General features: G+C 49.6%; 1 protein-coding gene across 4 annotated transcripts in view; it reads right to left on the reverse strand.

Moving 5' to 3' along the window:
- The window catches only part of ARHGEF2 (Rho/Rac guanine nucleotide exchange factor 2), a 116,528-nt gene that overhangs the window by 30,273 nt on the left and 69,238 nt on the right, over positions 1-17,017 (reverse strand). For all 4 annotated transcript variants that reach the window (XM_066608725.1, XM_066608726.1, XM_066608727.1 and 1 more), the window contains one exon: positions 222-384. In XM_066608725.1, the coding sequence (XP_066464822.1) occupies positions 222-384 (163 nt within the window). The remainder of the gene's footprint in view (positions 1-221; positions 385-17,017) is intronic.

A 17,017-nucleotide genomic window follows, 5' to 3' on the forward strand; every position in this document is an offset into this window, starting at 1 on the left:
CAGCTTTGCCGCCTGCAGAGGTCCTCACAGCTCCCCCACTGCCAGGGCTCTGCTGTACACCCACACATCTCATGCTGCCCAGTGGTCTACGCCCCGCAGGATGGGCGCAGTACCTAAGGCCTGACCGCCCGGCATGTTATGTGGGGGGCCTGGTCAATAGCCTCCAACGTCTGGGGTATAAGGTGAGCCAATGACATCACCAAGGGGGTTCACATACTTACTGGGACATATAAGAGCCTCCTTCGCCGTGATGCTCTTGCTGCAGACGAAGCACATGGTGGTCCCGGACACGGTGATGGTGGTGAAGAGGTGGCCATTAGTGTAGCGCGTGTCCTTCTCTTTGGAGTCCTTTTCTCTCTCCTTCATCTTCTCCTTTTCTTTATTCTGCATAGAGAAGACACAGACAGGTCAGCGGAGACCCCAGACTATCCGCCATGTCACATGACGCAAGGACTACTTCTGTACCCACCGGCCCCGCGGCTCCCCGCTCACTGGGCCTCTTGGCCCTCCAGGTCATGGTCTGGAGCCTGCGAGGGGAGACTTCTCCACGGACATGGCCGTGTGCGGAGGGGCTGCGGAGCGACGGCTGCATCATCCACCAACACCGGAGTCCTGAAATATCTCTCTGCTCACTAGTGTTCTATCTATAACCATGGCAACCAGCAACGCAGCCGCCCTCATCCAGTAGCATCGCTGCGGAGGAGAGCGGCCACCGACTGCCAGCGTATCTAATCCTACCGTGTGTGATACTGTCTGCTGAGCCATTGATCTAATCTCATGTGATACACTCTGCTGAGCCGTGTATCTAATCCTATTCTGTGTGATACTGACTGCTGAGCCGTGTATCTAATCCTATTCTGTGTGGTACTGTCTGCTGAGCCGTGTATCTAATCCTATCTTGTGTGATACTGTCTGCTGATCCGTGTATCTAATCCTACCCTGTGTGATACTGTCAGCTGAGCCGTGTATCTAATCCTATCCTGTGTGATACTGTCTGCTGAGCTGTGTATCTAATCCTATCCTGTGTGATACAGTCTGCTGAGCTGTGTATCTAATCCTACCCTGTGTGATACTGTCTGCTGAGCCGTGTATCTAATCCTATCCTGTGTGATACTGTCTGCTGAGCCGTGTATCTAATCCTATCCTGTGTGATACTGTCTACTGAGCTGTTGTATCTAATCCTATCCTGTGTGATACTGTCTGCTACGCTGTGTATCTAATCCGATCCTGTGTGATACTGACTGCTGAGCTGTGTATCTAATCCGATCCTGTGTGATACTGACTGCTGAGCTGTGTATCTAATCCTATTCTGTGTGATACTGTCTGCTGAGCTGTGTATCTAATCCTATCCTGTGTGATACTGTCTGCTGAGCCGTATATCTAATCCTATCCTGTGTGATACTGTCTGCTGAGCCGTGTATCCAATCCTATCCTGTGTGATACTGTCTGCTGAACTGTGTATCTAATCCTATCCTGTGTGATACTGTTTGCTGAGCTGTGTATCTAATCCTATCCTGTGTGATACTGTCTGCTGAGCTGTATATCTAATTCTATCCTGTGTGATACTGTCTGCTGAGCCGTGTATCTAATCCTATCCTGTGTGATACTGACTGCTGAGCTATGTATCTAATCCTATCCTGTGTGATACTGACTGCTGAGCTATGTATCTAATCCTATCCTGTGTGATACTGTCTGCTGAGCCGTGTATCTAATCCTATCCTGTGTGATACTGACTGCTGAGCCGTGTATCTAATCTTATCCTGTGTGATACTGTCTGCTGAGCCGTGTATCTAATCCTATCCTGTGTGATACTGTCTGCTGAGCCGTGTATCTAATCCTATCCTGTGTAATACTGATCGCTGATCCATGTATCTAATCCTATCCTATGTGATACAGTCTGCTGAGCGATGTATCTAATCTTATTTGATACAGTCTGCTGAGCCGTGTATCTAATCTTATGTGATACAGTCTGCTGAGCCGTGTATCTAATCTTATGTGATACAGTCTGCTGAGCCGTGTATCTAATCTCATGTGATACAGTCTGCTGAGCCGTGTATCTAATCTTATTTGATACAGTCTGCTGAGCCGTGTATCTAATCTTATGTGATACAGTCTGCTGAGCCGTGTATCTAATCTTATGTGATACAGTCTGCTGAGCCGTGTATCTAATCTCATGTGATACAGTCTGCTGAGCCGTGTATCTAATCTCATGTGATACAGTCTGCTGAGCCGTGTATCTAATCTTATTTGATACAGTCTGCTGAGTCGTGTATCTAATCTCATGTGATACAGTCTGCTGAGCCGTGTATCTAATCTCATGTGATACAGTCTGCTGAGCCGTATATCTAATCCTCTCACGTGTGATACAGCGGCGGTATAATTACTGCACGTATACTCCGGTTATATGAGCGCACATTAGTTAACAGTTAGCGGTCAGGAATACATAAGCCGCCCTCCGCCGGGTTAATTAGCGGCCTTATTGATTTTCCCATCACTAAAGTAAAACATGAGGGTTCACAGATAATGAAGTGAATTAGCGGAGATGTAGGGGGGGGGGGGGGTCGATGAGGACCGACCCGATGGGTCTACTGATAACCGGATCCCCCACCCGGGTCAGATCACACATTACCTACTGCATCACTATAACGCCCTCTTGTCACTTGTTCAACCTTCCCGCCATGCCAGGTATAACACTACAAGTCCCAGCATTCCCTGCCGGCTGCGGGGCAGGATGTAGCATACAGCGCAGCTCTCTCCGTTGGGTAACATCTTGCAGGGGGGTTTCCGTGTGACACAAGTCTTGCACTTCCTGCTGCGGTTACTGAGGAACTAACCCCCCCAGCGATCCGCGGCCCATCGCCCTGACTCGGGGCTTTCTGTAATCACTCAGCAGTCGTCTGTATATGGGATGACTGCAGCTGGCAGGACATGCTGGGAGTTGTAGTTCTGGAACAGCCGGAGAGATTGGAGACCAACGACTGCACCTGACCGTCTGCCCACGTGAGGCCATGGTTCTCTGCAGGATGAACTATTGTTTGCCGCACATGGAAGCGGCCGGGAAGCGATCTCCTTGATCGAAGCTTATCTACTGGGAAGAACCGCCCCTTGTGTACGAGGACTCCGACACCGAGAGGGGTATTCACCCCGGATTTTCAGGGCTGCCAAAAACACCTGCCAACTACCTGCCAAAAACACCTGCCAACTACCTGCCAAAAACACACGAATACTTTGGCGCAGCGCTGTTTGCTAAGCTCTAATTCTAGTGAACGGGAGTGGCGGAAACAGCGTAGCACAACTAGCTACACCGTAACACCCAAGGAACAGCATACTGCACTGTGCTACACCGTAACGCCCTAGGAACAGCATATTGCGCTGTGCTACACCGTAACGCCCTAGGAACAGCATACTGCACTGTGCAACACCGTACCGCCCTAGGAATAGCGTACTGCACTGTGCTACACCGTAACGCCCTAGGAACAGCATACTGCACTGTGCTACACCGTTACGCCCTAGGAACAGCATATTGCGCTGTGCTACACCGTAACGCCCAAGGAACAGCATACTGCACTGTGGGGCACCGTAACGCCCCAGGAACAGCATACTGCACTGTGCTACACAGTAACGCCCCAGGAACAGCATACTGCACTGTGCTACACCGTATCGCCCGAGGAACAACATACTGCACTGTGCTACACCGTAACGCCCCAGGAACAGCATACTGCACTGTACAACACCGTAACGCCCCAGGAACAGCATACTGCACTGTGCTACACCGTAACGCCCCAGGAACAGCATACTGCGCTGTGCTACACCGTATCGCCCGAGGAACATACTGCACTGTGCTACACCGTAACGCCCCAGGAACAGCATACTGCACTGTACAACACCGTAACGCCCCAGGAACAGCATACTGCGCCGTGCTACACCGTAACGCCCCAGGAACAGCATACTGCGCCGTGCTACACCGTAACACCCCAGGAACAGCATACTGCACCATGCTACACAGTAACGCCCCAGGAACAGCATACTGCACCGTGCTACACCGTAACACCCCAGGAACAGCATACTGCACTTTGCTACACCGTATCGCCCGAGGAACAACATACTGCACTGTGCTACACCGTAACGCCCCAGAAACAGCATACTGCACTGTACAACACCGTAACGCCCCAGGAACAGCATACTGCACTGTGCTACACCGTAACGCCCCAGGAACAGCATACTGCGCTGTGCTACACCGTATCGCCCGAGGAACATACTGCACTGTGCTACACCGTAACGCCCCAGGAACAGCATACTGCACTGTACAACACCGTAACGCCCCAGGAACAGCATACTGCGCCATGCTACACCGTAACGCCCCAGGAACAGCATACTGCGCCGTGCTACACCGTAACACCCCAGGAACAGCATACTGCACCATGCTACACAGTAACGCCCCAGGAACAGCATACTGCACTGTGCTACACCGTAACACCCCAGGAACAGCATACTGCACTGTGCTACACCGTAACGCCCCAGGAACAGCATACTGCGCTGTGCTACACCGTAACACCCCAGGAACAGCATACTGCACTGTGCTACACCGTAACGCCCCAGGAACAGCATACTGCGCAGTGCTACACCGTAACGCCCCAGGAACAGCATACTGCGCTGTGCTACACCGTAACGCCCGAGGAACAACATACTGCGCTGTGCTACACCGTTACGCCCCAGGAACAGCATACTGCACTGTGCTACACCGTAACACCCCAGAAACAGCATACTGCACCGTGCTACACCGTAACGCCCCAGGAACAACATACTGCGCTGTGCTACACCGTTACGCCCCAGGAACAGCATACTGCACTGTGCTACACCGTAACACCCCAGAAACAGCATACTGCACTGTGCTACACCGTAACACCCCAGGAACAGCATACTGCACTGTGCTACACCGTAACACCCCAGAAACAGCATACTGCACTGTGCTACACCGTAACACCCCAGGAACAGCATACTGCACTGTGCTACACCGTAACACCCCAGGAATAGCATACTGCACTGTGCTACACCGTAACACCCCAGGAACAGCATACTGCACTGTGCTACACCATAACACCCCAGGAATAGCATACTGCACTGTGCTACACCGTAACACCCCAGGAACAGCATACTGCACTGTGCTACACCGTAACACCCCAGGAACAGCATACTGCACTGTGCTACACTGTTTCCGTAGCTCCCATTCATTTCAATGGAAACTACGCAACAGCGCTACGCCGAAGCGACCGGCTGTTTACGTAGTCAGCGGCCGGTAACTATAGCAGCAGATTCACATCTCAGCTATGAGACACAGAGATGGAAATACCCCTCTAAAGCCATCGCTGCCATCAGAAACACAAAACATGAAATGGTGCCGAATCTGCTGCACTATAGACTGCGGCAGCAAGCAGTGGACGCCATTATCTTATACTGGGGTCCATGGGGTCCTTCCATGCATGTCCACCGGACTGATGCATACGTGACAGACGCTCCTGACGCAGATGTGCGCACCGCCTTACTACCGAGTCCGGGACAATAGCGTAGTGCTTGTCCTATATAAGCGCCCCTCTGGTTTCTGGACTGGAGTGGGAAGCGGGTACATTACCTGCAAGAGTTCTTCCCTTCGATCTGCCGGCGTCAGGTTCCTTTTTTGGCCATCCAAGATGGTTAAGCAATCTGCAGACCCCGCAGTGCTTCCGTTATGAGTACCAGCGTACCTGCTCCGATTGGCCACAGCTGCTCACATGTTCAGCACTGGCCAATCACAAGTAGTGCACAGTGTGCGGAATGGCCCGTTTACATGGGATGATTCACAGGCCAACAAAAAATGTTTTGGTATTGCTGAATCCATTGTTTTTTCTAAATTGGCTCTAGTTTTTAAAATACAGGGTGTTCATCAAATAAGCTTTGTATTCTGACATTACCGGTCTCCGGCGAAATCACACACGGAAAACAAATCGCGGCATGCTCTATTTCTGAAATGCCACTCCCGGGCCGCTAGCTCTGCTCTGCGCATGCGACGGCTGGCTGGCACATAAAAGAGCCGGAGCCGCGGAAGAGGTGAGCGCCGCACTGGTCCCTGCAGGGGCTCAGGTCGGATCCCGCTGCGAGAACTCTCGCAGGGGATCCGACCCGGCTGTCTGCAGGCGGCCTTAAGGAAGCATATTTTGCATATTTCGGGATTCATCTTGGGGACCAAGATAAGTCTTGGGCTCCTCATAAGGTTTGTAAAACCTGTGTGGACGGTCTACGGAAGTGGACAAATCAAAAAAAAAGAAAAGTTTAAACTTTGGAGTGCCTATGGCAGTGGTGGCGAACCTATGGCACGCCTGCCAGAGGTGGCACGCAGAGCCCTCCCTGCTGGCACGCGCCGCCATCAGCCGCTCACCACTTGCGAGTACCAGCAGGGGCCGCGGCTCCCCGGTAATCTTGTATTATATCGCCACCAGAAGTTAGTGGTGGCAACATAATACAGGGGTTTGACATGTTGTAACACCCCCAGCTTCTGATAGGCTGGGGGCGTGTGTGGCCTTACCAGGGGAAGCGTCGGCGGCGGACGAAGCAGAGGGAGCAGCGGTGGACCGAGCAGAGAGAGCAGCGGCGGACCGAGCAGAGAGAGCAGCGGCGGACCGAGCAGAGAGAGCAGCGGCGGACCGAGCAGAGAGAGCAGCGGCGGACCGAGCAGAGAGAGCAGCGGCGGCAGCAGCAGTGATGCTGGAGGGAGTGGCGTCGGCAGCAAAACACAGAGTGCCAGCGGCATGAGCACAGTAACTGCCAGTGGAGGGAGTGGCGTTGGCAGCTGGAGAGCAGGACCCAGAGCGGCTGCAGCACAGACTGGGGGTACACTGTGGGGTGTTGCTATTACTCTGGGGGCCACTGTGGGCTGGCACTATTACGCGGGGGCTGCTGTGGGGTGTCGCTATTACTCGGGGAGGCCACTGTGGTGTGTCGCTATTACGTGGGGGGGCCACTGTGGGGTGTCGCTATTACTGCGAGGGTGCGCTGTTGGGGTGTCACTATTACGCGGGGGTGCGCTGTGGGGTGTCACCATTACGCGGGGGTGCGCTGTGGGGTGTCACCATTACGCGGGGGTGCGCTGTGGGGTGTCACCATTACGCGGGGGTGCGCTGTGGGGGGCGGCTGTGGGGTGTCACTACTATACTGGGGGCAGCTGGGGGGGTGTCACTATTACCACTGGGGAATGTTTAGATATGGCAGAAATGGGCAGGGCTGTTTTAAAATAGACAGGGTGAAGATTTTGACTGCTTTTTGGATGTGGAAATGCTGCAGAATTTTCCACAGACATTTCCGCTGAGGACTTTCTGCAGTATTTCCGCATCCAAAGAGCAGTCCAAATCCACACCCTGGTCTATTTTTGAAGCGGCCCGGTCCTTTTTCAGAACGACGGGGGTAAAATCATACGCCGTGATAAGCCCCGCCCCCTGACATGTTGGCACTTTGCAATAAATAAGTGGGTTTTGTGTTGCAGTTTGGGCACTCGGTTTATAAAGGTTCGCCATCACTGTCCTAGGGGTATGGAGAGAGCCACAAGATCACCAACTGTTATTTTTGTGTTGTGAATCTAAAAGCCATCAATAGGTACAAGAAACATAAGTGGGAGTATCCTGATTTGGAGTCAGCAGGGCGCCCTGTGCCACTCAGTGAAGATGTGCCAGTGCCAGTATATACCACACTTCCTGAACTTTCATCATCAGAAGTTGAAGACTTGCAAGGCTTCGAATGTAACACTAGTGATACAGTGTATGAAGCCAGTGTTTCTACACCTCGGCAGTTCTCCCAGGAAGAACTCAGTGACTTGATACGAGACCTCAGTCTGTCTAAGCAGGCATCTGAACTCTTGGCATCCAGACTGAAGGAAGAGAAGCTAATATTACAGCTTACCGGACAAGAGAAAAGAGACTTCTTCCATCCTTCAGTGAAGATGAGGACATTGTGTACTGCAGTAATGTCCCGGGACTACGTCTTGAGATCGGTCTTCCAGATCATCGACCAGAAGCCTGGCGACTCTTTATAGACAAGTCCATCAAAAGCTTAAAATGTGTGCTATTACCCAATGGTACTCACTATGCATCTATCCCACCTGCCCACCCAACAAAACTTCGTGAAGAGTGCAACAACAGTAAGATGGTTCTGCAGAAACCTGGTTCCCATCAGCACAAGTGGCTTATCTGTGGTGGTTTGGAGATGGTCAACTTCCTGCTTGGGCAGCCAAGTGGATACACAAAGCACCCATGATTCATCTAGCAAGGCTAAGCAAGATCACTGGAAAAAGGGGACATGGCCTTCAAGGGAAAATATGACAGTTGGTGCAGCGATCACATAAATGAGCATGTGGTTGATAGGGAAAAAAATCATCCTCCCCCGCTCCATATAAAGCCGAGCCTCAGGAAGCAACTTGTTAAGGCCTTGGACAAAAATTCTAATTGCTTCACGTACATTTACAAATCCTTCCCTGGACCCAGTAGTGAAGAACTGAAAGCAGGAAACTTCGACGGTCCTGAAACTCGAAAGCTCATCAATGATTCCAAATTCAGTGAAGTCAAGACTGATAGTGAAGCATCTGCCTGGTGTAGTTCTGTCTCTGTTGTAAGGACCTTCTTGGGGAACCAAGCACACAACTATGAAGAATTGGTTCATGACATGCTCACAAGCTTTCATAATTTGAGGGCTAATATGAGCATCAAGGTAGACTTCCTCCATAGCCACCTAAATAGATTTCCCGTCAATCTTGGTGATTTCACAAGAGGAGAGGTTCCATCAGAACATCAAAGTAATGGAGGAAAGGTATCAAGGAAGATGGGACAGGCCCATGATGGCAGACGACTGCTGGAATCTCCAACGCGATTGTCTTGATCACTGGCATAGGAGAGTTCTTTCATGTAATAATTGTGCAGAGTATGTTGTTTTCTGTGTCACTGTGTATTTAATATGTTTACTTGCCAATGATTTGGTATTGTTTTCATACTGCTTTGTGAGTAGCTTATACTTTTCAAGTTAATTTCGTGCTTTTTTAAGTTTTTCGGTAGAAGTTAAAATTTCTCAAAAACTTGAGTCAATCTAGTGAACTCGTTGCCATATTAGGATTCACCATCCTAAACTCACCCTAAAATCACTCCGATGTAACCGGCACTAAAATGGTTATTGACCAGTGTTATCGTTCAGCATTAGAGTTGAGCGAATGTACTTTGCTGAGCTTGATGCTCGTTTAAGTATTAGCGTACTCGATGGTGCTCGCTACTCGAACGAGCATCACGCAGTGTTCGACCCCGCCTCAGTTTTTGGCTCCTCCCCGCTGTGACGTGCCTGTTTTGGCCCCTTACCGCCACAGAGAGAAAACGAGAGAGAGAGAGAAAACGAGAGAGAGAGAGAGAGAAAACGAGAGAGAGAGAGAGAGAGAGAAAAAGAAAGAAAGAAAACGAGAGAGAGAAAAAGAAAGAAAGAGAGAGAGAGAAAACGAGAGAGAGAGAAAATGAGAGAGAGACAGAGAAAACGAGAGAGAGAGAGAAAAAGAAAGAAAGAGAGAGAGAAAGAAAGAAAGAAAATGAGAGAGAGAGAGAAAACGAGAGAGAGAGAAAACGAGAGAGAGAGAAAACGAGAGAGAGAGAAAACGAGAGAGAGAGAAAACGAGAGAGAAAGAAAGAAAGAAAGAGAACGAGAAGAACCAAGAAAAAAAAAAAGCTTGGCACCCGGCGTCCCACATACAAAAATGCTTGAGTCTCCCATTGTAGTCAATGGGGTTCGTTACTCGAGTAGAGCTCTCGAATTTTACGAAAAGCTGGACTCGAATAACGCAGACCCGAGCATTTGGGTGCTCACTCATCTCTATTCAGAATCATCCAGGCTCCTGCAGGAATCTGACCGCTAATCGTCCTGTGTAAGCGCATGCACCGACTGGACGCCGCTCCATGTAAACCGCAGTCGGTCACTTCTGAACGACTGACTGCTTACAGCGAATGACGGTGGTTGGGTGGAGAACGCTCCCCGGTCCACTCCGCCTCCATGCCGGCAGCACTGAGCGAGGCCAGCGATACTCGCCTCTGTGTAACGGCACTGGAGGCGCATCACCGGGGCGCGCAGCTGGCATCGTTTGCTACCCTAATGGGGCATTAGGTAGTTAGAAAACTGCTGCAGCCTTTGTAGATGACCGAAAACAGGCGGACTGGGAGGGGAGGGGCAGAGAACAACTGCAGGGAACGCTGTGCAGGCAAGCGCAATACCGATCAGAGAAAGTCAAACCGATATTCAGTTTTCACTGCGAGGGCGATGCGATTTACGAGAAAACTGTACCGCTGAACACACAATATTCATGTGCAGGAAGGTCACACGGTCTGCCAATGGGAAAATGGAAAAATTGCGGTAAACGTGTGTGTACGTGCGAGGGCGATGCGATTTTCCTGTAGTAACAACAGGTTAGTTTAACCCTTTCCAATCCACTTTGTATTCTGGTTTTCCTAGGGGGCTTACTCTTTTTCTGCTGTTATACAATGGCGCTATCTGCTGGCTAAAGCCAGTACTGCATGAGGTGACACGTTGGATAGGCTCAGACAGCGGAGAGGCTGGCAATATACAGCAAGAGAACCCCGACGGACGTCTTCCAACATCGGAGCTGTACAGCCTTAAATCATAATGTCTTGAGACGTCAGACAGTGGATTGGAGAGGGTTAATGCTAAATCGCAGAAAAATAGAACATGCTGTGAGATTACTGACCCGCAGGATCGCTGCGGGAGGAGATTCACACATGGGTTCTGCCTCAACAACTGCGGCAGACATCTGCGGCAAAGTGACGGTTTAGCGCTAGTCTGCGGGCAAAATCCACGTGTAGAATTTCCTAGTACATCTGCGTTACGTGATAATTTTTTTTTTAAATGCGCGGCAGAAAAGTCTGCCATGATACGTGGACGTGGCGTCCCACTGTAAGCGGAGTTTGCCGTAGATTCCGTCCCAATATCGGATGTGTGAACACTAAACCAGATCGCTCAACAAACGAGCGCTTCATCATTCATCAGCTGCTCGCTGGCACATTTATACTGCAGGGAACAAATGTCCGTGTCTGATAATAGGGCCACGTAACGGGCCCTTAAAGGGGTGGTCCAGGGTTGTGTGCCCCGTTCATTACAATGGTGCGCAGCTGCAGTACCACACACAACCCTATTGACAAGGATGGCGCTGTGCTTGGAAGAAAGCACAACTCCTTTAAAACACGGACCCCAGGACACGCGAGTCCTTGTATGTGATGTGCTCGTGTACCGCGGGGCTGGTAGAGTCCTCTGGAATGGCGGCTGTTCTTTTGGGGACTGAAAACAAATTAGTTTTCTTATCCTTTTTTGGTGTCATTTCTCTGGAAAAAAAATATTGAAACCTAAATAATGGCCTGCCGGTTATTTTCCTGCTTCCCGGACGCGGGCCGTTATTAATAATCCTGGCGCTGAGCGCAGTCTCCGCTTCCTGCCCTGCGTCCTGCTGATAATAAGCCACATCAGCCAGCTTATAGTGACCATGATGCTTTGGGGCACTTGCAGCCCCTCCCCCACACACTCTTAGAGGGGAACTCCAGATAAAAATGGGGCGTGCCGTCTCTCCGCATCATCCGCATTTTAGGAGCTCATTCAGATGGGCGTAAAACGGTCATGTGACTACTAAGAACAGGTAAAATGAACCTGTCAAAGAAGCGTCATGTGACCAAAATGGATGACAGACGGCGGCTGATTTGTCACTACAGATGGACGATGCTCGCAATTTTAAGTAAAGCTTGCTTAATCAGGGTGATCTTAGGCTGAATTTAGGAGAGTCACTCCAAAGCTAACTTATGTTAGGGGCGGATGGTGGCGGTGGGGCAATATGAGCCTTCCCGCCAATATCCGGTAAAAGGGTGTTGCCGTGCGACTGAGCAGCGGGCGGTCTGACAAAATGGCGCCGTGCATGAAAGTGGAAATAAAGCGAAGATGTGTCAGTAAACTCCATGGAAAATATGCGACCCCGTTGACACTCAGCAATGCCCGCTGCGCGTCTACGGAGGCCGAACAGCGGGTGTTAGCACAGTGAAGCGGTGCGTTTCAGAAGTGGCGACGTGAAGACCAGCCACGTGCCGGACAGCCAGCACAGCCGTCACACAACGGAACGAAGAGCGCCTCGATTAAATCACCGATGATCCGTCTATTCTCGCGGATGGACTGATTGAGGCGCTCTTCATGGCAGGCGCCATATTGTCAGTCTGCCCTCTGCTGCCATCTGTCACGCGGCAACAAAATTTACAGGACATCAGCAGCACCACTGTGGCGCTGTCCGCCGTGTGATTGCGGTCTGGGGGCTCACTCCATGGGCGTACGCAATTCAGTCTGTAATAAAAGGACTGGTTTCCCCTCGTATGTACATGTTGTAAGCATTTTTGTTGCTTATGTGCAGTTTTTTTTACATCACATCCGTTTTGCAACTTCAAATCTCAGCGTCACAGAAGCATTTGGGAGTATAAGTTTATGGCTATTTTTGATACCCTCAAGAATGGAATGAACCTCAGCCTGGGATTCTTGCATAAATTGTGATAGACATGATGATTAGTCAGTGTAAAATGTCTATCGATTTGTACTAAACTAGACGTATTATGTGTGTTCTGTGACTTCAGCCTAATGTGGAACTCTGCTGCATAAGGAAAGAGTTAAATCACAGTGTTATATGTTATTGCTTGTGTTCATCTTGAGTGTTTTCCCAGTCCTCCCCATCCCCCACACAGAATCTTCTTCAACAAAGAGATATCTACTTTCAGTTTCAGGTTTGAGCACATGTTTGTAAGACAAAGACTTGCTTATACATTGGAGTTGACAGAAGGTGGGCAGGAAGGAGGGGGGATTCTATATGATCCGACAAATGAGAATTCTATATGTTACTGATGTAATCTGTTGAACGCCGATTAAATGGCAGGTGTTATGCTTTACAATAAAAGGGGCCGTCTGGGTGTTTTTTGCCCAGAGAGCCATTTTGGATATGAGACTGATAGCTTGTGTCTGATCTGGTCGATGATGTGTGCACACTATACAATTTGGAAGCTACAAAATACCCCGAAACCTGCTGGAGAAAACCAATGTCCAGCTCAAAGTGGGGAACATCAAAGTTCTGAAGGAGGTCAAGATGGGCGTCCTATTCCCAATCATTGTTTATTTTTTCTTGTTCTCATAAAAATTCAGAAATTGATTGTAAGGATGTTGCCATCCAATAGGGGGTGCTGCAGAGGTAGTATTTCCATCCTCTTCTAAGAGACATCATAAAACTGTCACATTCCTCAGCTCAGTGGACTGATTTAGTATTTATCTCTCTACTCAGATTGTCTGGTGTTATTTTAAGTCTCAAATTTGTGTGTGTGAACATTTATTTAGATCAAGAAGTGTGTCCCCCCCCCCCTCCCCTCCTCCGCATCTGTATGCTACATTTGTGTGCCATCCAAACTAGTTTCATTCATTAGCCCAACAAAGGGTTGATAGAACCTGAAAGCTCGCTATAACATCATGTATTGTTGTTAGCCATTAAAAGGTATCATATCTACAAGATTACTTGGTTTCTCTCTCTGAGAACAATCACACATCTGTTTTGCACACATGCAAAAAAAATTAAAATTAAAAATGGTGGCACTTTTTTTTCCAGAGTCTCCTAGCAACATGCGTAAAAGACACAGTGCACAGCAAGTAACATCCATGTTTGCTGCTTAACACTCCTATAGACCTTCATGTTCTTGTCCGTGTTCAGTCAGTAACGCAGTTACAAATGTGGACGGGCCCTAAGAGGAGGACCACGGCTAGCAGAAAGCCACCAGTCCCAGCAGTGTGGAGGTCTTAAGAAAGATCATGCACAAGCTGCGGAAAACATCCACTGCGTAAATTGACCAGCGGTGTGGATTTTAACCCCTTCATCCCCCAGGGATACATTAATGTCCTGGGCATGCAGGTTTATATGAAGTGGCATACACGGCCTGTCAAAATGGAGTATAATGTAATACTGTGCTACTTTGGTATCACAAGTTCAAACCCCCTATGGGGACTAAAAGGAGAGGTAAAATAGAAGGTTTTATTAGAAAAAATTAATGGGTAATTAAAGTAAAAAAAAACAAAAAACCACTTTTTCCCATATTTATACTAAAAAATAATTGTATTGTTGCGTCTGTAAAAGTCTGATCAAACAAATTACCACATTATTTACTCCACACGGTGAACGTAGTCAGAAAATTTTAAAAATACGCAAAAGACCAGAATTGTGAATTTTGATCATCCAGACGGCAAGAAATTATGTAATAAAAAGTGATCAAAAATGGGACAAAAAGAACCTCAGGACGTCCCACCAAAAAAAAAAAAGGATATAAATTAGTTATCATCGTAATCGTTCTGACACATAAATAATGTTATCAGGTCTTTTATGCCGAAATGTGTACGCTGTGAGAACAAGATGCGTCCCCTACTCCCACCCCCCACCCCCCTACCCCCCCTACCCCCCCAAAAAAAAGAAGATTGCGAAATAGTTTTTTCTTTTTCACTCCACTTAAAAATTTTACATAGAATCACTGAAAGATACAACTTGTCCAATAAAACAACCCGCAGACCACTATGTCGCTGGAAAAGTAAGAAAGGTTATGGAAAAAACAAGAAAAAGGGCCGCACTGTTAAGGGGTTAATCCCACAACGCGCCTATTTATGCTGCGGGTGCAGATTTCAAATGAGAGCGGCTGAGAGCTGCGCCAAATCCAGCTCATTCCCTCACCAAACCCTCACAATTTGGTCCAACAGGTTATAAAGCTCAGACTTCTCCCAGCTGAATGTTCCCATTATATCCAGTCTAGACAATCCTCTGTGGACTCCAGACTGACACACTGTAACAACCCCTCAGCTGTGAGAAGTTGGAGCTCCGTTCAGCTTCTAGGTGAACAGAAGAATGTCCCGTATTCACTAACAGCGTGCCGACGTTCTAAAAACGGCGAGGAATGGCAACGTCTCATTACAGAACGATTAAGCTTTATTTGCATAAGACCAGACGAGATCTGCGTGTGTTCCGTAAAGATGGCGGATCGTAGGACTGCGAGGACTCATCACCGTCAGGTCACGCGACACAAAATCACCGAGACCAAAGAGTAAATCCGAGCTCAGCATTTGAATATGCAAATGTGGGACGATTCTGCTAATTTGGTTACAAATCTTCTGTCCGATTAATGGCCTGCACGCCCCACAGCGGGAGGTCCTCGCCGAGCCAGCAGAGCTTACAATCTAAGGGCTTGTTCACACGGGCCGATTCAGTTCAGTCCATGAAAACTCTGCGGATTACACATTTTTGGGGGCGCATATTCATTGCATTTTTCATGACCAGTGCAAAGTAATGGGGTTTATGGTCCATAATATGGAAAGTACGTACGCCCGTGTGAATGAGGCCTAATGCGCGATACCTCTCTGTAATGGCCTCGCATCCCAGCACATATCTGCCCCGCCAGAAGGATAGATTACGTCCCCCTCAGCAGGTTATCTCCCCCGCGCTACGAAAAGTTTAGATTTCTCATATTTCACCCACAATGAGAGATCGCCGATATCCTGTAATTACCCTTAATACATCTCTGGCCTTAGTAAACATCACCGCAGCTCCGCTGGTCTGAGGGCGGCAGGTCGGATGAGGTGAGGGCGGTCAGGTAGCCCACAGATGAGAATGGCGCAGTACGATGACACAGCGCACCTCTCCTAACAACGGCAACAGCTGGCGGGGATCAGGAGGAGCCGAAATCTCAAAGGGATTTACTGGCATCCGCAGCTAGATAAACCGTACGCCGCTGTACCAGGATGTAGCATATATATGTACGCCCGCGGGAAAACTGCAGGCAGACTGAGGACTTTCTCGCCCGTTTTGGTCAACTTCATAAAAAAGCAACAAAATAACTACTTAAAAAAATATTAAGATACCGCAAATGATACAGGGACAAAATCAATTTCCTAAAAACAAAAATGAAGTTTTGTGAATTTTGTCAGCAGTGAACATTTTATTTCAGTGTACACTATGTTGATAAAAGTATTGGCCCCCCACGAATCCTGTGCAGCCAGGGGATGTGTGAGCATTAGGTATAAAGGAGAGGATCACACATCATATCCCAGTACAGAAACCATCAGATGTCACCAGGTGTAGAGCTGACAACGGGGTCTGGTGGGGGGATGTCACCAGGTGTAGAGCTGACAACGGGGTCTGGTGGTGGGATGTCACCAGGTGTAGAGCTGACAACAGGGGCTGGTGGGGGATGTCACCAGGTGTAGAGCTGACAACGGGGGCTGGTGGGGGATGTCACCGGGTGTAGAGCTGACAACGGGGTCTGGTGGGGGGATGTCACCAGGTGTAGAGCTGACAACGGGGGCTGTCACCAGGTGTAGAGCTGAGAACGGGGTCTGGTGGGGGGATGTCACCGGGTGTAGAGCTGACAACGGGGGCTGGTGGGGGATGTCACCGGGTGTAGAGCTGACAACGGGGGCTGGTGGGGGATGTCACCGGGTGTAGAGCTGACAACGGGGGCTGGTGGGGGATGTCACCGGGTGTAGAGCTGACAACAGGGTCTGGTGGGGGATGTCACCAGGTGTAGAGCTGACAACGGGGGCTGGTGGGGGATGTCACCAGGTGTAGAGCTGACAACGGGGGCTGGTAGGGGATGTCACCGGGTGTAGAGCTGACAACGGGGGCTGGTGGGGGATGTCACCGGGTGTAGAGCTGACAACGGGGGCTGGTGGGGGATGTCACCGGGTGTAGAGCTGACAACAGGGTCTGGTGGGGGATGTCAACAGGTGTAGAGCTGACAACGGGGGCTGGTGGGGGATGTCACCAGGTGTAGAGCTGACAACAGGGTCTGGTGGGGGATGTCACCAGGTGTAGAGCTGACAACGGGGGCTGGTCATAGGATGTCACCAGGTGTAGAGCTGACAACGGTTCTGGTTGTAGGATGTCACCAGGTGTAGAGCTGACAACAGAGTC

Source organism: Eleutherodactylus coqui, chromosome 6 (assembly GCF_035609145.1).
Source record: "Eleutherodactylus coqui strain aEleCoq1 chromosome 6, aEleCoq1.hap1, whole genome shotgun sequence".
In the NCBI taxonomy this organism is placed as follows: domain Eukaryota; kingdom Metazoa; phylum Chordata; class Amphibia; order Anura; family Eleutherodactylidae; genus Eleutherodactylus; species Eleutherodactylus coqui.